The 26,293-nt window shown below is 32.0% G+C and overlaps 1 protein-coding gene across 7 annotated transcripts in view; it reads left to right on the top strand.

Annotated features, from left to right (window-relative positions):
• LOC132724289 (uncharacterized) overlaps positions 1-1,636 on the top strand; it is a 75,003-nt gene extending 73,367 nt beyond the window's left edge. For 6 of the 7 annotated variants that reach the window (XR_009624888.1, XR_009624889.1, XM_060709127.1 and 3 more), the window contains exon 3: positions 289-1,636. Coding sequence is in view for 4 of the 7 variants with exons in the window: in XM_060709127.1 (XP_060565110.1) it covers positions 289-674 (386 nt within the window). In the remaining 3 variants the exon portion in view is untranslated. The remainder of the gene's footprint in view (positions 1-288) is intronic. The other variant, XR_009624887.1, reaches the window with a different exon arrangement.
• Positions 1,637-26,293: the final 24,657 nt, after the last annotated feature.

The following is a 26,293-nucleotide window of genomic DNA, read 5'->3' as shown; positions in this document are numbered from 1 at the left end:
CAACCTTGAATAAAACTTACAGGATCTTTAAATTGTTTGAGGTTTATATCCTCAACTATAAAGAGAATCGTGTAAAAAATGCTTTAAACTATCTTACATTTTACCTTTAAAGCAGCAAGCGACCAGATTCATGCTAATGTTCACAATTTTTTTTAAAAATGAATTAAAAGGTATACATGTTAGTTAGTAACGCAGTAGAATATTGTGATAAATACCGCAAAATCAGTCATTTATCGAACTAAAAATGTTAATTATTGCTTGATTCGCATATTTCATACCTTCTTTCAGATGGTCTGCGATGTAAATGGTCAAATGAGAATTGTGATTCGGACTCTCAGTGCTGCAGTTCTCGTTGTGTGAAGTTACACGAAGGAACTAACCCTCGTTGTGCAAGTTCTCCAATGCACTATCCGTGTTTCTTCAGCTATCAGTGCGAGGACGGACTTACATGTGGGGACTATTATACTTGTTGTGCTCCGTTTTGGGGTGTATGTACTGACAAAGATGATTGTTGTGACCCACAGTACGTGTGCCGGGAGGAAGATGGTTTCATTTACAATCGATGCCTGTCGCCAAACGGTGCTCCATATTTGCCAGGAAGCTCAATGCTCATGTTGACAATACAGGCTTATTTTGTGTTGAACGTTTGGTACAAATTACATTTACAATCATGACATATGCAACACATTTTGCCTTGTGCATGCAATTGCATGTCAACTGTCTATCGAACGCCTTCTGTTCAATGCATAACATGATATCATGTTAGCACAAAACATGTACAAAAATTTGACTATATTGGTTATATTGCTTACAAAGTAGAAAGTATAAGTATGACTTTGCTCAACATAACAGCATTTTGTGATTAATCACATGTGTTATACTGATGTGGTATACTGGTTGATATAGGGAATACTTTACTTTTTTATACAAGTCTATAGTACACGGTGAACATGTTTTGATGTTTGCATATTAAATAGTAATTTTTGGACCTTGTTTGAACTATTTTTAAGAATGCGAATATAATAAATAGTTCAAAAGGCAGTTAAATAAAAAATATAATATACGAATAGCGGAAATATTTGATTATTTTATTTTGAGATCATCGGAGAATCTTAAAATATATGTTTGGACAAAAAATATATCAAAGTTGCAAAACTTCTGATATATAAAGTATATATGACTTTGATATGACATATCTTTTTTCGGGAACATTTTCAACTTAAATGTAACTGCATATCAAAATCCTTCGTTTGCACAAAAGGAAATAGTGATAATAAAGTACTAATCGAAAATGTGTTGTGACCGGGAAAAATAAAGACTATTTTCGATGATCAGGCAACCAAAACGTGACATAGTAAATCAATTGGAAAGTTTCGTTGGTTATAAAATTCACTTTGCCAAGTTAAAGCAAAGTTATTCAAATTGTTTTGTGTAGCGATTGGCCCAATGTAAAAATAAAACATTAGTTACAATTATAATAGCAGGAATAATAATTTGAGCATGTGTATACATGTATAATAAAATCACCAGAATGATTGCTGTAATATAATTAAAACAATGAAAATTGATTCCTGTATGAAAATTAAATAGATAACATATATGTTTTGAATAGATAAATAAATGTTTATATATCTAAAAGCGTTGTTTTTTTTTCTATTTGAAATTTGTGTGGATTATTATTTGTTAAATTAGACCATTTGGCTGTAAATATAAGTAAATATAAACTATATCTAATATAAATGTCGAGAAAAATTAAAGTGCTTATTTATCACAAAAAAAGTTCATCTATTTATTTGCGTAACGTAGATCATAGTTCTCAGGGTTGTTGTGAAGTAACCATGAGCTTAAGTCAAACAGAACAGGATTTCCTTTTTATATGGGTTGGGTGTAGCTTGATACTATTAACTTAATAAGTTTCTGACCAACGTTAGATATTCGTTCTCAAAGTGCGTTCACTCGAACCTGTTACCCATTCAGAACCATCATCTACTTAAACTTAACAACCCTAGGTTCTCTTTTTTCAATATTTTGTCAGGTCTTGCTTTTCTTTTAACATATAAGTAGCCTATGTCACTATCTAACAGAAAACATGCATGTTGTTTATAAAGAAACTGTAACATTTTCAGTTGTAGAAATCATATTGAATTTTAAAACTACCAATCCAATACCTTTTAAATTTAATCAAGAAATTGAATGTAACTTATAGTTCTTTAACATACCCCCTTTTATACCTACTGTTGAATAATGCTACAGTGGAATGTCGATACATAGCTTAATTTCTGAATAAGTAATTGCTTCAATTAATGATGACCACTTCAAGCAATAAGGTGAATTCCCTTGACATGGTACTAATTGTCTAGTTTATTTGCCTGTCTTCTGCTATAATTTCGTTTAGGAAAAATGACGTCTGTAGCATATTATCTATCATTCAAGTAATTTCCGGTTAACATATTACAAAGTTAAGAAAAAATAGTTAAATAATTTAAAAGATGATTTAGCATTTTTAAAGCTAATTATATAAAAAGGAAAAGTCCCATAATGTTTAATTTTTAGCCGTAGTCAATAACGATTTTACAGTTAATTTTATATCAAATGTAGATACAGATGGTAATGTAATATTTATAATTTATTTATAGTTTTCACTAATAATTTGTCTTTAAAAATGTCAGCATAGAACTGTCGCATTGAAACGCCAAAATGCGGAAGTAACCCATCATTTGTATGTTGAAAAGCTTAGACTTTCCTGCCAGTATTGATATGAAAAGTAAATAATAATGTATAAACATTAATATGCGTTTCAACATTTACTAGTTTAGTCTGGTTTACTACAAATATGACCCCGCGTCAGGGAAAAAACCCAACTTTTATTTCCCGTTTGCGACCAGCAGGATCCAGCCCCACCCTTTTGCGCTCCCACAGCCCTACCCAGTATCCATTGTTTTCGTTAAAAAACCTTATTAAAAAGGGGTAAAAGAAACGGGATAGCAAACCCCAAGCATGGCATTCCTGATCAAGACTGCGGCGGAATGGCGCCATGCTGGTTCTGGATCCCTTTTGCTTTGGGTGCAAACGCACTATGTTGATTTTGTTCGTTTGATTGGCTCATTTATTTTCTTCATTGTTCACTTGTTTTTCTCAAATATTGTTTTACAATTGCCCGCGTTGCTTTTTTGTACAACGTTTGCGTGTAGGTTTGCCATTCCCAGTTAACATTGGTACAAAGAGGTTTGGAATACGGGTCGATACCTTACTTAAAGTCTTCATGGAAAAAATTCGTTTTTGGGGAAAAAAAAAGTTAGGTCTGGATGATTTATTTCGGAAACTTTTTTAGACATCATCTTTTCTTATGTTTTTAACTTAAAATAAGAGCTTTTTTTGTAATAACAAATATAATTTCGTTTTTTCCTTGACTTTGATTGAATCAGCCGAATATTAAAAATTGTATCTTTTTTTAAAAATTGTTTTTAAATTCTGTAAAAAAAATTTAAAAACTATTGGAACGTTGGGATATTTTTCAAATTGTTTCGCTTTTTTTGGTTTCGAAAAAAACGACTTTTTTTTCCCCCTTTAAATTTAAAAAAATGAACACTCCCAAATTTTTTACTTTTTCACATTAACCCTTTTTTCAAGTATAAGTGACATACTTTTCAAAAAACAGGGAAACTTTTTTCTTTTTTGGGCCTTTTGACTCTCTTTTTTTGTTTCCTTTTACCTTTTCATATTTAAACGTGACTTTTCCCTTTTTTAAAGGGAAACCCTCCCATTAATATCAAAACCCCTAAATTTTTTAAATTTACTTTTTTTAAATGAATTTTATAGCAAAAAAACTTTGAATTATGGACCCCGTAAAAATTTTAAAATTATTGCCTCTTTTTAAAAGCATTTCTTTTCAAGAAATTTTTAAAATTTTAAGAAAATGGAAATTTCAAAATTTGTTGACTATTACTCCATTTGCGTTTGTGATGCAGAAGTAATTAAAATAAAAATAAAACAAAAAAACCACAAAAAACTTTTTGCATTTTCTGGTAAAGTTTTTTAAAAGGGTTTTTCCCTCGTTAGGCTTCTGCATTTTTCTTTTAAAAACCCTATGTGATTTTTTCCCAAAAAAATTTTAAGGCGTTTCTGAAAAATTTAAAATTTTGAAAATGATTTTTTTTTCATTTGTTCTGGGGTTTGGGGGCCATTCGAACTTTTTATGATTTCCCACTTAAGTGCTTTTCGCATTTTTTAAATGAGGGCACACCCTTTAAAACCCCTATCCCCCAAATGGGGCCAAAAATTTTTGACGGGAAACCTAAAAAATCACTGTTCCATTTAAAGGCAAAAATCTTATTCGCCTTTTAATTTTAAAAACGATGATTAAATTTTTGAAGCAGGGAATTTGTCTGTTTGCCAGTTGTCTTGTCTAACAAATTAATTAAACGGGTGAGAGAATGCGTACAATTGCTGCTTTTGGAGTGTTCAAACTATAAATAATGACTTATCTTTTCTTTTGCATTCTCAGTCCTTTTTTTAATGCAAAAAAAATCATTCACGAGATTTAATTATTTGTTTTGAAACGTTTGATCTATTTCAATTTAAAGTTCTATGCTATTTTCAATGAGCAATGATATCAGATTGTACATTTGCTCAATAAATGATAACCAAACCGCATAGATATGAATACTTTTAACATTTGTGTCCGTGTGTATACTATCTGTACGAGACTATCCTTGATTTGCTATTTTAAGTTCGAACTGTTAATAAATAGAGACAATTGAAATAAGGTTTCTCATTTTCATGAGGTAAACTCGCTTAAGCTTTCATCTTTGTTAATTTTTAGACGTTTAAAACTTTTTTGAGATTGAGAAAAACCTTTTTGCACGGTATCCTTGTTTAAATCATTTTGAGATTATTCTTATATTTGTATAAACAATTTTCCGTACAACTACCGGGGATTAGACACGGACTAAAGTACCCACTGAAGAAGTCATACGTACTCACTCATCCAAAACAAGATATATTGGACCATTCATTTTGCTATACAAGAAATACGTCGGGCAGACAAGAGGAACAAATCATAATCAAAATAAGTTAAATGTCGATGTTGCACATCAAAGACGCCGCCAAATGATGTGAACAGTCAATCAGCATTGAAAATCGTTCTCTATTACAGTTGAATATCCGAAGCAGCATAAAAAATATGGTTCTATGGTTTCTCTATGTTTTCTTGGTATGGTGCTCGTTTGTTTAATAACTAAGTTTGCCCACTTTTTGTGGAAAAAGTATAACCTAATGCCAGAAATTTCACAACGCCAATGCCCATGTTCTGTTGAAAATTCTTTAAATGTTTGTCTGATTTGGCGATAAAGATTTGAAAAACGTTCTGGTCGAAGCAAAATAAAAATGGATAAACAAAGTAAAAATTGGAAAAATGAATTGGTATATTAAAATTAAATTTTCAAAAACAATTTATGGTGCAAGAAATATGACTGTTTAAATATTGAATACGAATTGCATAATGTTCGAATGATTTTGAGGAGTGATATCCCCATTTACTTGGCCGGGTAGCCTAAACCGACGTATTTTCTTAACGGTTGAGGGAGAAACCGCCTCTCTGAATAGTGAGCGCGGTTTAGGCTTTGTAACTTGTTAATTTTTAATGATTCGACAAGTTGATATTGATCAAAAATTGTCCTGGTTCCCTTCCGCCCCCCGTCAACGAAGACTAAATGTTAGCTATAGAGGCGTCATATTAAATTTGGCGGACAATTTAAGGGCAAGAGCCTGAACTTCAACAGAGGCGGAGCAAATGGAAGTGAGTGGACACTGCCCTCAATCGTTACATCTTCTCAAGGGTTTTAAGTTTTTTAGAACGATCGGCTATAGACTGGCTCATTGGCATGATATTTTTTATGGAAGATCAAAATAGATAACGATAGAAAGAGTTTATGATTATACAAAACATGGCACTATCACTTCAATTAAACGTTTATTTCTAATCCCTTAAAGCTCTGTGACATGTTGTACATCAGAAAAGCTATTTTATTAGAAAATTTTTGAAAACAGTGTGATTTTGTTTTTAAAAACAAACAAAACAAAAATAAATAACACACAAATCAAGTCTAAAATTTTCCCATTGCTGTATGGACCAAATGCAAATTATCTTACTAGACGCACAAGCGGGGCGTCTAAAGTAAAAGTACACCGCCAATTCACGCCCGTTTTAACTCACAAACGAGTGAAAAATGTTCCCATCGGTAAAATGTTGTAGCAACTTCCGTTCCCCTCGTTGTGAAGCACCCATCTTTTGACGTGGTGACACGATTAAACAAGGTAAGTTTTTCATAATTTTTTGAAGATTACAAGACATTTATGTTAAAAATATCGAAATGCAGTTAGCTAACGATGTTGTTTCCGAGTATTGCAACATGTAAAGATATTGCCTGTTGGTGGAAAATTTGAAATGGAAATACCGTGCGGGGCCAGTCCATTTTGGGGGTACGGGAAAAAAAGGGGAAAACCCTTTTTTTGGCCCCAAATTTTAAACCCTTTGGGAAAGTAATTTCCCTGGTAAATGTTTTGTGCATTCAAACCAAAAAAAAGATCCCCCACAATTTCTTAGCGAAATTATTATCTGAAAGCCCCTTCATAGAAACAAAGTTTAAAACCCTTTTTTTTGTTTTAAACCCCTCGTTTTTTGAGCACCAAAAACCTGGGTTGTAAAGCAAAACAAGCGCAGTGCGTGTATTTTTTAATATGAAATTCAATGGTGAAAATAAAAATTTTTAAATCTACCAAAAGGAAATTTAAAAAAACTTTTTTTTGCAGAGAAAGCTTTTTCTTTACAAGAGGGTTGGGGCTCCCCCAAAAAGGGGGGATATTATTTTTTTAAAACTGTTCCCGCCCTGTCTTTCCCCGCCCAAATCTTTTCCGAAAAAAATTTTTTAACTTTGGGGCCAAACTTCCTTTTTTAAAGAAACCCCTTTTTAAAATTAAATTTTTAAACCCAAAAACTCCCTTAGCACCTTCCAAAGGGGACCGGGTTTTTTTTTTACCTTGACCCTAAAATTGGCCTTTCCCTTTGGGAAGGGAAAAATTTTGCCCAAAAAACTTTTTGTTTTGGCCCCATAAGGGTCCTGGCATAATGTTTAGGCCAGCACATTTTTTGGAAAAAAAGGGCCCCTTTTTAAAACTTCCAAATTTTTTCCCTTTTTAAACCTTAAAAAAACCCCTTTGAATGCCCTTTTAAACCTTTTGAAAGGTCAAAATTGCCCAAAAAATTTTAAAAAATTGGTCATAATTTCCCCCTTTTTTAAGAAATAGGGAAAATTTTTTACTATTTTTTGGGAAAAAACACCCCTTTTAAAGGCAAGCCCCTTAAAACTGATCTGTTTTTTTTTTACCTTTTTCCCGTAAATTTAAACCTTCTAGAAACACCCCCAAAAATTTTAAAACATTGGTCATAATTTCCCTTTAAAACGAAAAGTGGAATTAATTCTTTTTTTTGGGGACCCCAAAAGGAACCCCCTTTGGAAAAGGGCCCTTTCCCCAAACTGACCTTTTTTTTATTTAAACCTTAAACCTTGAATTACCTTCAACATTAAAAGATCTCATTTTTCCAAAAACAAAAAAATTTAAATCTGGTCCCAAAAACAAGGGGCAAAGCACCCCCTTCAGGGGCATTGTCAAAATTACCGTGATAGTTTTTGGGTTTTTTATAACCTTTGTCAGTCCCTTAAACTCAAAGGGTAAAAAAATGTTTGTGTGTAAACACAACAAAGTGATATTGTTGAAATAATTTTTAAACACCCCCCCTGAAAGTTTACTTTGGTTTCCCCCACGTAATTTCCCAAAAAAAAATAACAGGGTTTTTCCCCCTACTGATTAAATTTTCTGTTAATCTGATGACCCTTTTGAATATGAAAAAAATAATTTTCCAAAAAAAAAAAAAAAAAAACTTTGCAAAGAAAAAATATTGTACAAAAAAGTTTTTAAATTTCTTTTGGTAGATTTTAAAAATTTTGGGTTTTTTTGCCCCTTTTTAATTACAAAAATTAAAAACCCGGACAAAGGGAACCCGGGCCTTGTCTTGCCTTTAAAAACGGGGTTTTTGGGGGCTCACAAACGGGGGATTAAAGCAAAAAAAAGTTAAAATCTTCGTTTTCTTTTGGAAGAATTTTTTTAGATAATAATTTAAAATTGGAAAAACTTTTTGGGCATCTTTTTAAAGGGAAGAAAAAGCACAAAACGTCCCCCAAAAACCCACGTTTTTCCCAAAGTTAAATTAGGGCAAAAAGAATTATCTCCAGTTTTTTTCCCCTTTTCCCCCCAGGGGAACCCGGTCGCACGGTTAATTTTTTCCCTCAAATCGTCCAAACCCAAAAGGAATTCTTTACATTGGGATCTCGGAAAAAACATCGCTAGCCCAACCCGCATTTTCCCATATTTTTACATAAATGTCTGTAATTTTTTCAAAAATTAAAGAAAAACTCACCTTTTTTATCGTGGAAACCCCGTCCCTAGAGGGGTTGGGGCACAAAAAGAGGAAAAGGAAAATTGCTCAAAAACATTTTTTTCCGAAAGGAAAATTTTTTCCTCGTTGTTGGGGGTTAAAAAGGGCGTGGGAATTTTTAAAAATTTCCCTTTAAAAATTCTTGTTTCCCCCTTGTAGGTTAAAAACTGAAAAAGTGGGAACCTTTTTATTTTAAAAAAATTAAATGAAAATCGGTATACAATGGCCCCAAAAATTTTCCCTTTTTGTATTTCAGATATTGAAAAAACCTATAGAAATTAAAATTAGTTTGGGTATGCTTATAAATACTGGGTTAAAATAAAATGTTTTTAAAAAAAATTCCAAAAATGGAAATTTAAATTTCGAAAAATGTTTTATGAAAAGAATCTAGAAAACATTTATTATCTGCTATAAAGAATTTTAAAATTATTAAATTGGGGTCAAAGTATCTCACATTTCCCAAAAACATCAAAATAAAACTTTTTCAAAAGTTTTTGTTTTTGTGTGAAAACTAAAAAAACTACAAGTAATTTTGCCCTTTCCCCTTTTTTTTCCTTTTCATTGGGCAAATGAAACCCCCGTCATAAAAAACCAACATAAAAGGGTTTGCGACCCGCAAAGGAATCCAGACCAAACCTGCGCAAACCCCGCAGTCCTGATCAATACTGAAATTAAAAAAAAAACAAAGCTATAGGAAATGTCATAAAACTTTTTTTTTACCACGAACATAATATAAAACATTATTTTGCAAAATATGCATGTACCTTCGTCGGAGCCAGTTATTGGCTGGTACAAATTAAACTCAGCCCTATAACATTGGCATGACAACAGATTTGAAACTAAAGCCATCTAATTATTCAATTCGATATTAGGTTTTCCTACAGAAATTTCATAGGATAAAATAGATTATATTCTTTCTTGATTGAAAAGTTCATTTTAAGACACTCCATTCTTATAGAGAGGAAAATATAAAAAACGTTTTTTTTAAAAAAAAATTTTAAAAGAGGGTTTGTTCCCCCTGGAAAGGCCCTTTTAAGTTTTGATTCAAAAGTTTAATAACCCGAAAAGCTTTTTCAAAAAAATTAAATTTTTACCTCTAAATTTTTTTATAGTTATAAAAAAGTTTCCAGGGAAAGTTTTCAGGGGTTTGATTTTTTTTTGCCGTTTTCAATTTTTTTTTTCTTTTAAAATTTTTTAAAAAAAACAGTTTTTTCCCATTTCATCAATAGTAAATTTTGGGGTATTTATTTTTTTATGTTTTTATTTCAAAAAGACTAATAATGAGTTTATTTCAGAAAGGGTTTTAAAATATGTTTTGGAGGGTAAATTTTGGGGGGGTTTTTGGGATCCCGAAATCCGACTGGGTGGAAATTTCTCATTGCGTTAGTTATAACAATGGAACAAACAACATTTGTGAACCACTGCCTTTAAACTATCCATGTGTGTTTCACTTTCAATGTGGTGCCAGTTACAGTTGTGGAGTGAATAAGACTTGCTGTGGCGATTTTTATGCTATGTGTGATGAAAAGGGCGACTGTTGTAACTCGGATTATATTTGCGAACCGGAGTTTCGTAAAGATTTTGCAAAGCGATGCCTGATACCAGACACAAGTGCACAGCATGTGCATACCTCTATATTTCTTTTAATGTTTACAGTTCTGATTACCTTTGTGTTAAATTATTGAACATTTTAGACCACCATCATGTCGTACAGTGCTCATTGTGCAATACCATATACATATCAGCATTACAGTCTTTAACCACAGAACTACGTAATACATTTTGTTAATTATTTAAGTCAGCATTTGAAGAAAGTATTTATCTTCGGATCATTTATACTTTTTCATGTGCTAAAAGCATTATTTATATTTCGCAATTAAACAAATGTGAATTTTAGCATACAAACCACACAGTGTATAAACAGCAACGCCAGAATATGACAATAACGCACGATTAGTGAAAAAAGTAATGCAACATTGTGAAAAATGGCGAATACCTGGCAAATGTTTCAACGCGGTAAGTAAAATGGCCAATATATATTTGATTTAACCAAACTGAAAATGATATTGCCGCACACGGTTGCGAAGACATTATATTTTATACTTCATCAAATTTATTTCTACGAAATTGCTTACTTTTCAAGATCATTTGTGAAAATGATGTCTTGACCACCGATTGATTGTGATTTTGACGTTTTGTCGACTCTTATTAGTACAACAATGTATATTAAATCGCATAATTTTGATTTTTGGTAGGCAACCGACATTAACTAAATTTCTGCTGACATTGAAAATTAAAGGTAAGCTGAAGAAAGAAATATGTTTCAAGCTGTTTTTACGAGGTAGCACCGATGACCGTGGATAGTGCTTTGCGGAAACGCCCGAAAATGTGAATATTTTTTTATATATGATACTGAATTATTACACAGGTTTAACGATATTAATTGGAGAGTTTAAGCAGTTTAAAGGAAATTGAGGAGAAACTTTAATTCATTGTATACAGAATATATTTTAGTTTGATTGCGTAGAAAATATAGACACAGTCTCGAATCCGTCTCAACCACAGTTTATAAACTTTGTGTTGAGGTGAGTACAAAGCAATACGTGAACAATTTCTTACCTTGGGCAACAACGTGGTTCGAATCGTTTATCAAACATAGCAATTTTTCAATTATCTATTGAGATGGTAATCTATTGAGATGATAGTTATGAAAGTGTGCTTTGTTTAATTATAGAAATTTTCATTGTTCTCACTATTTATTAATTATTTGACATAGTAAACATGAAGAAGTCCACTTTTAGACCTTAATGTCATTGGTAAATAAATTTTCCATAAACACATCTCTAGTAGCTCTCCATATACATGGACACCATATACATGGACATCGAGTTGTAAAGGTAACCAAAATATATATTCAACCTGTCTTTAGTCTATGTCACCCTTTCCCTGGTAAATTTATGGAATGGTTTCACTTAGCTGTGAATTTGGAACAGTTCTTTCAAAGGAGGATTGCTATTAGATATTTTATGTATTTGTACAAATGAGCTACCAGTGAGTAAGTTTAAGATCTTCTGAACAAAAATTACTTTTATACTCGTATAAGAGAAATAAATAAATCAAATAGATAATCAATTTTTCACAGAAGTTCACCAGGAAAATTGTTAGGGCAAACTATTTGCTTTGGTTGGGTTTCACATCATGCCAACACAGTAAACAAGGGGATCATACGATGCCCCTGCATCCTCAAAATTCTGATACCGCGAACACTTAATCGACCAGTATTTTGCATAAAAATGACTCATTTAAAACAATCAGAATAGATTTGAATTTAAATTAACTTAAACCACTTTTTTAAAGACGATGTCCTTACTTCTAGTTTTAATATTCAAAATGCCTTGACACAACTCTACCCTTTCTCGACAGTATTTCGCGCCGAATGCGATTTGGATTCTGGATACTACGTACACCCTGCGTTGAAATGTAACAGATAGTAACTAATAGTAAGGTTCTTTAATGACTCTTGCCAGTCGGTTGAAAACAAACGATCGTTAAATCTACCGCTTGCACAAACATTTTAAGAATAATAAATATTTTAACCCTTGATAAAGTCGTTTGTGTTTATTTTTATTGTATTCTTTTTATATCTTTCAAGCCCAATACAGAGAATCTAAAGTAAAATAAAAGCAACATTGAAATAGCGTCCTTGTTAACGGTTTTTGCAAGCGCTGTTTGGCGCTCGTGAACATCATTTCAAACGTCAGTGCAGCGTTAATGACTGAATTAAATATATTGGTGTCCGTATTTATTTTCTTAGACAAGTTTCTATCATTCAAGATTGCTTTCAGAGCAAAATTCAACAAATTTGTCTTGATCAGATTTTTTAAACAAAATGGCACTGTAAATGTATCGGTTTGCAAAAACGGAGGGAGGAAATAAGTACCGCTATTGTATCTTTTTATGAAATAAATATCAATTGTGGCTGTGTTGTTGTAGAATAATTCACGGTTTAAAATAAAATGCGCAGGAATATTATCACGAAGGCCAATAGGCCTGAGTTATTAATTACAAAGCATTTAACCGAAAATCCGTGTTTTATTATACTGTATCACATACCCGTGCCGCTTTTGCGACTCAAAAAAAATGATACTGCATTGCCTGCATATATTTTGACGTGACGTTATTTTCGTTATATAAACATTATGTTAAGACGCGTTATAATTTAGCGTTATACTTCAGGCGTGTTTATGAAAAAATACTCCTTTTAAAGCTCAAACTGTCTTTATTTTTGGTATGTGATAAATATAACATATTAAATCCGTATTTATGTTCATTACTAGATTTATTGAACTCGTTGAATAAATTAATATTATGCACTCTAGAGGGGCATGTATGTGTTCGTGTAATAATGAATATTACTGATCTTATGTTTGATAGGGGAATATTGTTGTAAGTCTGAAACATATATCACGCTTCCGGCCTTCCTTTTGTACAGAAGGCAAATCTCCGAGTGTGTAAGAATTTTGTTTTCTGCACATTTCCGAGTATTTACGAGTATTTGGAGAAGAATTTTATTTAAAATATAATGTACATCAATAATTATGAGAAGAGAAGTTACTTTTTAACATTGAATTTCTCAGGAATTCTGCTCTCATCAGATTTAAACATCTTTTATAGTAGTTGCAGGATGGTCTACTTGAAGGTTATAATACACATTGCTTGAACATGTTCATTCGAAATGTCAAAAACAACGTTAGTCATTCACTACATATGCCTTAATAATATTAACAATACTATTGCGACCATCCCGCAAATAAGACTTATTTAAAAGAATATGTTGTTATGCCAAAACTCTAAAACAACACATGAAAAATTAACAAAATTAAAATTTCTTGGTTGATTTTTTCGCTGTATCAGAAAGTTTAGGATGCACGCGCATCGTATGACCTCCTTGGTAAAGGTCATATAGAGACTTATTCAGCTTTACTGGTGCATTATTTCAGGCATAAATTATGCAGACACTTCTCCCCATTTATTGTTTTCTATTATTTTTATATTCAATTCATTTACAAAGGAATTTTATTGTTCCTTTTTTCTAACAATATCAGAAGAGTGCAAATAATAATCTATTTCAAGGAACAATTATCAAATTGTATTAAGTCCAATATGCATTCAAAATAAAGAAAGTTTGTCAAGATCTAATTACTATATATTTCTAAGTTACGAAGAAAATACAATAATTAAAAAAAACTTAATTATATTCACCGATAAAAACGTTAAACCTATGTAATAATTAAGTACCGTACATGAAACATCACATTTTTCCGGGGTTACCGCGAAGCACTATTTTTACGTACATCGGCGTTAACTTGTAAAAACACCAGACTCAATCAAATCGATTCTGCAATTGGCATGTAATTTTGCTGTTTTTAATGCTTCCAGGGGATCATTTTGTTTCCAGATATCTATTGAGTCTCATTTAATCAGTCTATCAAAAAATTGTACTTATAAGAGTCGACAAAATCCAAAATTAAATTCGAAACGGTGGTCATGTCATCATGTTTACGAATGATCTCGAAAAGTAAGCAATTTTGTTAAAATAACCTTGATCACTGATAAAGTATAATGTCTTCGCAGCTGTATGCGGCAATTTCTTTCTTTTCAGTTTGGTTAAATAATAAATATATAGGCCAGTTTACTTAACGCGTTGAAAATCTTGCCATGTATCCACAATTAATTGCATATTTTATACGGAAAACATATATTTTTGGCTTTGGTGGGAACTTAATATAATTGTTGGAATTTTGAAGGTTATTTTTGCTTCTATTAGCCGCGAAACAAATCGTAAAGCACTTATTTTGAACTATGATGTTTACACTATTAAAATAGTGCGCACACGTTTTGTATTTGATGCATTTTTTGTATTTCTATTTTTGCAATTCCGACCAAAATTGCATTGGTTTAGTCCAATCGTGACAATACGAATTTGTACTGCCTCCTTGATCAGAAAATGTTTAATTCTAATTTTAGAAAAATATGTTAAGTTATTTCTTGTTTTGTTTTTTTAATTCAGTGTATCTTCCAGAAAAGCACCACAATATCGTATGAACCTTTCAAATGTTACTTTGTCGTGTTCCATGTGTTCTGTGTTTATTTTTCTATTAATTTGCAAAAATGGCACATTGTTCTAACTCTCTGATTGATGTTTGTTTTTGGAAGGGCACAACCCTTTGTTGACAGTAATTTTGTCTGTAAAGCAATGGACTGAAGTTTCAAATGAGATAAAAAAACGTTCCGATGTTGCGTAATAAACACACGCGTGTGATTATTACGCGACGCCGGCGTATGTCAGTAGACAATGATGGAGGCTTGAATACATGTAATGTTGTCAGTGATATATTGTTGAAGGTTATGTGCCATAAATATGTTCAAACGTTGTTCTGTTTTCAAAATTACAAACAGTGACTTTATCCCTGCAGTCTTCAAGTGTATTGGTCTACAATGGGCACTTTTTTCACAAGTATTTCAAATATAATTGATGAAAATAGGAACATATCTATATGGACATTCTTAAAAGATATTATTTGAAAGGAAAAACATGTTGATGAAGTTCTAAACAATTTATTACGAAGATTGTTATGATGAATAATGATATTTTATACTGTCTAGAACACTTTATTATCTGCTATATAAATATATGTGAGATCGTATAATGTATCTCACAATTGCCAACAACATTCATATATAAATATTTTGTGGTTTATTGTTAAATTTGATACTTAAGACTATCAACATTATTATTTATTGTATAACAGACTTTCCCTTATAGATCAATCGACTTTAAGCAATGCAATAGTCTATCTTATTCAATCCGTTGATAGCTGTTATTGTATGACCATTTTGATTCAAGTTAGAGAGGTAAGTTTTAAAGTAAAATATAAAAACAAATGAGCCGCGTCACGACAAAACCAACGTCATGTGTTTGCGACCAGCATGGGTCCAGACCAGCCTGCGCATCCGCGCAGTCTGATCAGAATCCATGCTGTTCGCTGTCAGTTGCTCTACTTATAATAGGGTTTGTAAGCGAACAGCATGGATCCTGATCAGACTGCGCGGATGCACAGGGTGGTCATGATCTATGCTGGTCGCAAAAGCATTACGTTGGTTTTGTCGTGACGCGGCTCAAATATCAACAAGGAAGGCTGGTATTCAATGAACACATCCCCAAATATGTGTTGTTGTTTGTTGTTGTTTTTTTCACTTTAACGGTTTTTATAAAATCTTGAATAGCAACAGAAATAAATTTAAAACTAAAAGCTAATATAATTACGTTTGCCTTATACGACATAGTTCACTAATATGCAATTACAAAGCATTCATTGCATTTAATTTGCGATTGAAACTTATTTTTGAAAAGAAATTAACGTCATTCTGAACGTGACACTAGTTGAAAACTCTTTGCTTTGCAATAAAGAATTCGATGAATAGCCCTACCATCTACCAGTTTTGAAGACTGGATAAAAATGCATAGTGATTTTAGTGTCTTTACCAAGTAAACTAAAGTAACAACATATATTTTGTTAATTATTTAGCTCATCTGAATAGCTATAATGTAGTTAATCATTCAAATAAGTCAAAAACGTCTGTACTCATTTAATGACAATCAGTCACTCACCTAACAACATCTTTTATTGGTGAATAAAGTTTTAATTATATACTTGCAAATGTCTGTAGGTACGTGTAGTGTTGTTGTTGTTGCTATTGTTTTTTTCTCTCTCATGTTATGTGTGTGATAAAAGTATTATTCTTCCTATTAAGTTTTCTTTCAATATTTTGTAAATTTATATACTACGAGTATATATTTGTTGTTAATTTTATAAATCATTTATTATCACTAAAATAACATCAACGTGCATATGTTACTATCTTTTTTTAAAAAATTTTTGTTTTCATAACTATCATAGCAAATATCTTTTACACATAATGAAATAGAATAATGTTTTATGAATATATAAATGAAATAATAATTAATTTTTCGTAGCATTAGAACATTATATACAACAGTATTGAAAAATCATTGACAACAAGTATGACAATAACGTTACATATACATATAAAAATCACTAACACATTGTAATCCATACAGTGCATCTTATCAATTTGGTGTGAAATATATATAATTATGTTTAACCCATAATCGCCAGCTTCCATTGCTAGAACTGTCAATTATCATTTATAGGAAATGGTGAAAAGATGAAAATTTGAATTTGGTCAGCCACAAGTATCGAACCTGGTAAGACTGTATGTGTGTACAGTTGGTTGGTCTGACTCTATACTGATGGTAAAAGCTAATCACTCCCGGTTCCAGAAGGGTAGCAGGAAGTTGTTATTAATATTGGTCTTAAATTTGTATATGCTTATATTTGTATGTTTGTTGTTGTATGTATATATATTTCATAAATCAACAAACAGAAGAAATAAAAATATCCCTACGTCTTTGAATTTCTTTATTTATTTGTTAGAGCTTTGCCGTCTTATTCCGTTTTATTAATTATAAATTAAACACATGTTTTCTGCTAGTGTAGGATTTTGATTAATTTGATTTGGTTGTTGATATTAAAAGTGTCATACACTTCTATTTCAGCAAAATAATAGTGACGAAAACCTTCAATGTTATTCATCAAAAAATTCTATCATGGGGATATGTTACATTGTTTATTATTGAATAAAGCCACGAGGGCAGCGATCTAATTGTTTTAATTATGGTTAGGAAAACATTCTTCAGTCTGAATACGTCCCTTTGAAAAAATTTGAATTTGAAGAGACTAATTTGACCTTTTATAATTGAGTACCGCTCAAGCCGGTGCTAGGGGGCGTGAGAGATGTTGCACTTATTCATTATCCCTAATGTACAGACTCAATCAAACCGAGTCTGCAATTCTCTTGTAATTTTGTTGTGATTATGCTTCCGAGGGATTACTTTGTTTCCAGATTTTTATAATCAGTTGAGCTTGGGATCAGGCTCAATCAAACCGAGCCTGCAACATTTTCAATTTTGCCGTGTTGGGCTTTCTTTAGGGATTCTGTATTTATCTATTTTTTGGGATATTTCAAATGATTCATCCTTCATACAGTATAAAACTATCAGAAAGAGACGGGAACATTTGCGAAAGTGAAGAAAAAAAACAAGATGGCTATGATGGCCATTATATAGCTCACCTGAATATAAATATTCTCAATGACAAGGAACAAGTTATATTGTAAACTATGAATGAAAGCAGATATAAAATCTAGATCTAAAAGTAATTTCACAAAGTTCATATTTATTTGTATCCGAAAAAGTGCACGTGTAAATATTTTACGGGTTGCTATTGCTTAAGGAAAACAACAGTTCAATAAGATGTCACTGTTTGCTATACAAAATATATGGTTTCCTTGGATGTCAGTGCCTGCTATGAAATCCAATGGTACATTCGCTAGTTGCTACCAAAAGCTAATGTTTGTGGGTTGCTATGAAAATCAGTTTTGCTAAAGTACATATCTACTTATTTCTTATATAAACTGAGCGTTATTTAGAGCTGATTTTAATCGGTTTGCTATGAAAATTGCTGTCTCCTAGAAAGGAGATACCATATATAATTAAATAATAATACATATATAAAATAGAGAAAACAGAATCTCTAATAAATAGCGCCCACAACGGCAAAAATGAAATATTGCAGACTTGGTTTGAGACACGCCTCCTAGCACAGACTTAAGCAGAATTTAAAATTAAAACATAATCTCTAACCAGGTGTATCATACCTTTTTATATGTATCTATGTAAGTGTAGGTTATTATCACACTACACACAGACCTTCCTACAAATGAACTTACACTGGGTACTTCTTTTGTTTAAATGGTCCAAGTGATGTCATACAAGTATCCATCATAAGCATTGTTTAAAATTTACTGTTATAAACTGTTCCTAGTAACCAACCAATGACGCCCACAAAGACAAATTTTGTGTTTAGAATTTTGGTACACACATAACTGTTCTTAGGGCCAACATTGATTTCAATAATGTGAAGAAATGTACGGCGGTAAACAATAAAAAATAGACACACGCGTGTACCTACACATCCTGTATCAAATGTGGTATGCAAAATGATTTGAATTTAAAATGACGGAAGATGTTATATTCCGCTCAAGCAAAGGAAGCATAAATTTAACCTTTTTACTTTATTAGAATATTGATTAAAGAATAAGTAAAATAAATGTAAAATTTTTCTTGTCACTTTTGACCTGCCTTTTCTAATTACACATTAATATTGTCTACATTTAAAGACGGTTTTTAATGCAAAGAAAAACAACAACAAAAAAAACAACCCATCAACAGTGGACAAACTTAAACATGCATTTTATTAGCTATAAACAAGTAGATTACGTATGGCTATCGATTGACAAATTTGCAACGGGGAATAATAGACAGAGTTGCAATAAATATTTTTTAAAGACGCAGTGAAAGCAGAAAGATGAATAATTATTTTATATTATCTATAAAATAAAGAAAAACAGAATCCATAAAGAAAGACCAACAAAATTGAAAATGTTGCAAGCTCGATTTTATTTAGCCAGTTCAAGATAACATCACAAAAAAGTAAGTAAACCGTTAATGCATACCATTTGTAGACAACTATCATTGAATTCACATTTGGTTATTTTGTAAATGTTCTCGATTGCTTAAAACGAAAATCAAATAGAATGAAACAAGTCCCATTTGGCGTAAAACGTTAACTGGAGCATGACATTAATGAGTGAGGCAGAATAAGATCGATTTGGCCATATAAATATCTTTGCCTGCAGACTTTTTATCTAATTGGTTTATATTGATTTAACTTTCTACTTGATTCACACATGTCTTTAAGAATTTGTAAATGGCTATTTGTTAGAAAAGATATTAGACATATCCGTTCATTTATTGTAAGTAATCCAGAAATATTCCATGTAATAGTACTGTAATCATACATCCCATAATTATTTAATGATCTATACACTCATTTTCTAAACTGAATATATACTCCATTTCATTATTTTTGAAATAAGACTTTTAATTGATATATACCCGGAAGAAATTTATGGAGTCGAGTTGAAATAATTGACTGTAAACGAATGTTCTTTACAATAATGGAAAGATGGGGAAAAAAAGCTTAAATTTTACGTCATCAAGAAACTGTAATTCTGAATTCCAAGTTAATAACGTTGGTGTTCATTGGTTGTTATCCATACCCATAATGGAAATAATACAAAATTTGAAAGTCTATGCTTAAGAAGCATTACAGCAATTAGATCATTTAAGTGTATATTAAATGTCTAAGCTTTTCTAAAATTCTGTTTATTATTCACGACCAATTTCAAGAGTCATGCTATCCTATCACAGCATTAATTCTTATCTCTCAGTTACATATCTCTAACCAATGTCAAATGATTGTCAATATCAGCATTTCCAATTGTCTGTGAGTGAAACATTCTTGACCAAATGGTTAAAAGAAAGGTTAGTTCCGCCCATTGTTTTCTCGTTTAGGGCACACGCTTTTTATTAATTGGGGACCATACGCCGCTTTTCATGGAATGGCACGGAAGTGTCACATTGAAGGTTCCATGATAACCGCCGTATGAACACATCTGCGAATGTTTCTAAATTCAAAGTTTTACTATTTCACGTTTAAATGTTGAATTCTGCTTAAGCCGGTGCTAGGGGGCGTGGACGGTAACTTGCACTTTCCAGTACCGTCCATGAACAGGCTCAATCATACCGAGCCTGCAACATTTTCAATTTTGCCGTGTTGGGCTTTCTTTAGGGATTCTGCTTTTATCTATTTTATCAACGCAGACAAGGTGGTATATAAATTATTCCATTAACTGAACCCGACACTGTTACTATATTGGGAAATTGGAAAATTAATAAATCGTAATTGCCTCTCTTTTAACCTTATACTTTGTCTTATCTCTAATTAAAATCAATTCAATTAAATCAAGTGAATGAAGTAATTGTTATCTTGGGTTGTTTTTTCTTCTTGCTAAGAAACAACGACAAAAAACAGTACATTTAAACCTATTAAAATAATAAAAAAAAGAAGAAAACCAATTTTATAAAGTTAATTTGCACAATTTACTCTTAGGTTTATGAGTAATGGATATTTTCTTCTGAATATTAGAAGGGCTCTTTTTCAGAAATAAGGAAACTCTAAATAATCTATGATAACATCTTGATCAAATTGCTTTCTTATTGTTTATTGTAACGAAAAAAATAAAATCTTTCATATTATATAACAATGATTGATTTTATATAAAAAAATGATTGAAAAATTTGCAAAAATGCAACCCTACCTCACCCATTTTAAACACTTGTTTGATTATTTTCATACTTTGACAGCCTATAATATCCCTTAAATTTACCAAAATTAAGAGCTGTTTTCGAAGTTTTCTAAATTATCTCAAAATTATATGGATCAATATTGTTAAACATTTAATACTTTCGCCCTGTAGTTTTGATTTTTTTTTCTTGAAAATATCAAGTACCATAGTTGTTATTCAATTCCGCAATTTTTAGCCAATAAATACCCTACATTATACGTATATGATTAAATTTAACACTTTCCAAAAGGGATCTGAGAGATACAGTCGGTTGCAGAAATCATCGCTAATGTTTTCAAATTAAACGTTCTTATATTGTAATAATTGTAATTTTTTAAAAACATTTTAGCGTGACGTTTGTTAAAAATATGCAATTTTGAATGACAAATGCTGCTGATATTTTATATAATATTACATCATAATAACTATCGTTGGTACTTATGTTTTTAACATTCAAATGCATATACTTTTATTGAAATATTTATGTTTCATATGTTTGTTTATTTGTTTTTACGGATCATTCATATACTTGAATCAGATGAATATTTGTTTTGCTCAGTTTATAACTTGGCCATAAAAGCTTTGAAAGAAAGAATTTACATAAGTCATCAACTTTGTATATTTGTGATAAATTTTTATTGAGACTTTTTTTACATTTGATGAGTGTAAATTACTTAATAGCTTTTTATTATAATTACTATCTAAACAGCTTTACGTTGATATAAATTATTCACAACACTGGTTTTTCACTGTTGTGCTAAATGGTAAAATGCGTAAATATAACATTCATCTTAAAATATGATTTTAGCCACATATAAAATCGTAATTGCAGGTACTCGTTAAGTAATCGGTACTGTAAGAAATAGAAATTGAATAAAGTACTTCAGGTTAGTTTCATTTATCTTAATTTAAATTGCACGCGATTATTTAAGTTACAGAAAGTGAACTAGATGAATGAATTCGGGACAGAACAGTCAGTAGAGTTGAATAATTCTAAATTGTCTTTTACAAACAACAAATGTGGAAGGTTTAAAATGCAAAGAAATGAGAGACCATAATAAATAACAAATTTATACATTCTAGAATACAGAAATTAAAGACAAATGTTCAACAGAAAGAATAATGCTGTGAAGGAATCAGTTTGGAGAAAAAAGTCCCGATCCGTCTCCCAACCCCGAATAAATCAGGAATTCTTAAAAGTTCTAAAAATTGTATTCCTGATGAAACATTGCCAGAAAATCGGAAGAAAAACTCGTTTGCCTGCTACTAAGCAAAGACATGTTTTCAGTGAGGTATAGTTGTAAATGAGAAAATGCTTTCCAAGAAGAAGTTTTCATAAAGATGCACAATTAGTAACTGTGACGTAGGATTTGTAAATGTTTTCCTTTATACATGTACACTACTTGTCTGCACAAATAGAGAAAACAGACATAAAACATGATAATATTGATTTACTATGAGTAATAATTATCTTTAGAAGTTAGAGGTCTGTCTGATGCCTTTAGGACAAATAAATTTTCAGAAATACTTTAAAATCATGACGGTAATCACAGGAAGTCATAATATTCAATCATTATCCGAGTGCAAAAAATGTCTTCTTTTTTTATCATATTACAACAGTCTGAAACTATTCATGTTTTCACCATTGCCTCTAGTTTTTATTTCTTTGATTAACCCCCCCCCCCCCCCTTCCCCCGGTCTTCTGTCCCCTTCCCCTTTGTGGGCCTATTATTATTTTCTTTGAATTCCTAATCAGTTACAAATTATTTATCATTTAATGATTAACGTGTCGTTGCCCTGTCCTTTTTATGTTTGGGGTCCGCCTGGGCTCCTTGCCGTTGGTTCTTGTTGCTGGGTCATATGGGGGTTGCGTTCATTGAACGCCGCCTTTCCTTGTTGATCTTGTTTTTCATATTTTATTTAGTTTTCGATAAGAAAAATGGGAAGTATGTGGCAGTTTCTATGATGCAAACAGTTTTGAAAAATTTGCTTTGAATCTCATATTTTTAAATCAAAATCTTGACTTCAATTATTTGTTTTCTTTATTTCCTTGTCGGTTACTATTTTGTTTCTTTTTTTAGTAATTAGTCTTTTCGTGCTTTGCCTTGCGCCCTGTATATATTTTATTGATGTGAATGTTTTTTTATTGATGTTAGATGACTTTTATCTCAACAACATTTCCGCTTTCTACTTAATCCTTTCACTTGATGCACTTTGTGTGTATATAAATAAGTACAAAAATATTTAAAATCTCGCAAGAAAAGGAACCCTCGAAAGATTAATCGCAAAAAGTACATACAAATTGCTGACTGGGTTTGATTGAGTCTAAAAACTAAATATATTGAATAAATAAATATATTGTGCATCACGCTTAATCAAAGTTCAGTGTCTGAAGAGAAATACTAGGAGTTGCATGCTTTGATTTTACCAGTTCATGTTACTTGTTGAATACTGCTTAAGCCGGTGTTGGGGTTGTGGACTGCAACTTGCACTTACATGTACCGTCCATGAACAGGCTCAATCAAACCGAACTTGCGTCCTGTGAACGTTGCCTTTGCCTTGATCTTTATTCTTGTCTTTTTTGCAACATTTTCAATTTTGCCGTGTTGGGCTTTCTTTAGGGATTCTTATATCTCTCTATTTGACCATGAAGATGTAACGTCAAAACATTTGAAGTCCTGATACTACAAACGTCGTCTAAATACTGTAACCTTAAACTTTACTTTGAATAGGTATCTTTTATTATGTAGGAAATGAAACTTAAGTAGTAGAAGTGCATCAGAAATAGAAACAATATCTGTAGATCTCAAAACTGAAACGTTATTACATAACTATGATAACCGCCGTATGAACACATCTGCGGATGTTTATAAATTCAAAATTTCAACATTTTCGTTTTTAAATGTTGAATTCTGCTTGAGCCGGTGCTAGGGGCGTGGACGGTAACTTGCACATTCCATTACCGTACATGAACAGGCTTAATCAAACCGAGCCTGCAACATTTAACAATTTTGCCGTGTTGGACTTTCTTTAGGGATTCTGTTTTTTTTTATTTTGCTATTATTTTCATAAATTAATTTTGTAATATATCAAACACAAATACGTTGAAAAGGAAAATGACAGCGTTCATACTCCAATTTAAACAGAATTAAAAAATATGTTCGAGTCTATACAAAATCCCAGGGGTTTGTAATTTGGCATTATTAAATATGTACATGTATTAAAATGCAACGAAACAAAATTTTCAACGACCAAAGTTTTATGTGACAGGATTTGGGAATAAAATATTGCAGTGAAGAAAAAAAATGATGTTATTTTGGCTGTATATAGATAGTAAGTAGAAATTTATATAGCTTAATTCAAAAGAAATGGTGAAACATTCTATTAAGAATAAATGATTGGGAAAAGTGGTTGATGAAACAAATCAATTATTGTGCTTGTTGCTGACTCTACACAGACATATAGGGCTCTACACAGACATGTAGGTGGCCAGTATCTGCAGTCCCATTTTAACCACAAATGCAAATTTCTGATCCATGCCTGTTGTTGCAGTGGCAGGAACAAATCCAGCTAGTAATTCGTAGTAATAATACATGCACCGTATTAACACGCCTACTAAACGATGGCTCTTTCACATTTTCGTGATCTGTTCAAATGAGAGCCATCGACACTTCCGTTGCAGAGCCATCGATGAAAACAAGACTGAAAAAGGTAAGACATTTTAGTAAAGATATCAATTTAAAAAGATCATGCTTGTTTTTAAAAAATCGAAGAATGTCATGCCACGTAGAACATTTTTCTCATCATGTTGGGTGAAGTTTCGATAAGAAATACCCTAAAATGACGTTGCTAGAACTTTTACCAAATATAACCTTGTGGGTTTTCTTTTACGAGGAGACACATTTTGAGTGATTTCCCTACCGTAAAGTAGATGATGGCCCGTGTATTCGTGTATATAGCATTGTCCCAACCTCCTCTTTGGACTAACACAAAAAATAACTTACAGAACTTACTTGAAAACCAAATAATCAAATTTTTATTAGTGTGATCGAGCCATCGACAAGGTGCTGGCGCCATCGGCAATGTGAGTGAGCCCTCAAAAATGTGATGGAGCCAACACTATCATTCATTTTGTGATAACATGATTGAGTTTAACCGTTACTTAACCTAACTGATTAACATATACAATTTCGCATGCATCGTATCATTGGGTTGACATATTGAATTAAAATACGCGATTTGATTATTCGAATTCATGAAAATTGAAGTAAAAAATATGAAAAACAAGATCAACAAGGAAAGGCGGCGTTCAATGAACGCAACCCCCCCCCCCCCCCCCCCCATGACCCAGCAACAAGAACCAATGGCAAGGAGCCCAGGCGGACCCCAAACATAAAAAGGACAGGGCAACGACACGTTAATCATTCAATGATAAATAATTTGTAACTGATTAGGAATTCAAAGAAAATAATAATAGGCCCACAAAGGGGAAGGGGAAAGGAGACCGGGGGAAGGGGGGGTTAATCAAAGAAATAAAAACTAGAGGCAATGGGGAAGATACTTACCGTAGACGAGAAAACAACAAGGGACACAAGCTAAAGTGTCACCAAAACAGTATAAAACCTCTTTGTATTAAATATTAACAGATTAGCACACAAAAATAGTTTTTTTACTTTTAGTCAGTAAAATTTCAATTTTTAATTTTGAAATTTATGAAAATTTCAGGTGGAATCTCGACATGAATAAGGGGATACAAAAAAGATTTTCATGTGATGTGTGTAGAAAGACGTACGCCAATAAGGCCAAAGGTTAAATTTCATATAAAAAAAAACTACCATGAGCAAGCGGCGAACAGTACATTATGTGGTATATGTGATGGGCGATACGCAACACCATCTTCTCTTAAAAGGCACGTTGATCGTGTACATACACGAGAAAGGGAACTTGTGTTTAACTTGTGTGCACGATTGAAGAATGCAATAGTTCATTCTACACAAATAAGACAGGACGGACCACATACGGAAAAAATGCCTCTCGACTACAGAACTGTTTGGTACAATAATTGCATGTGTGGTACTTCTTTATACTTTTTTCGCATCTTTGGAGTTTTTAAGTTGCGTTCATAAGTAAAATGTTTCTCACACTTCCCACAATTCAGCTCATTGACATTGTGTTTTTTCCGTATGTGGTCCGTCCTTTTTTGTGTAGAATGAACTATTGCATTCTTTAATCGTGCACACAAGTTCCCTTTCTCGTGTATTTACACGATCAACGTGCCTTTTAAGAGAAGATGGTGTTGCGTATCGCCCATCACATATACCACATAATGTACTGGTCGCCGCCTGCTCATGAGTTTTTTTTATATGAAATTTAATCATGGCCTTATTGGCGTACGTCTTTATATTT

This window comes from Ruditapes philippinarum, unplaced genomic scaffold (assembly GCF_026571515.1).
Source record: "Ruditapes philippinarum isolate M1 unplaced genomic scaffold, ASM2657151v2 ctg2890_1_1_1_1, whole genome shotgun sequence".
Lineage (NCBI taxonomy): Eukaryota > Metazoa > Mollusca > Bivalvia > Venerida > Veneridae > Ruditapes > Ruditapes philippinarum.
Note: the sequence above shows the minus strand (reverse complement) of the source record. Positions and strands in the feature narration are given on the sequence as shown.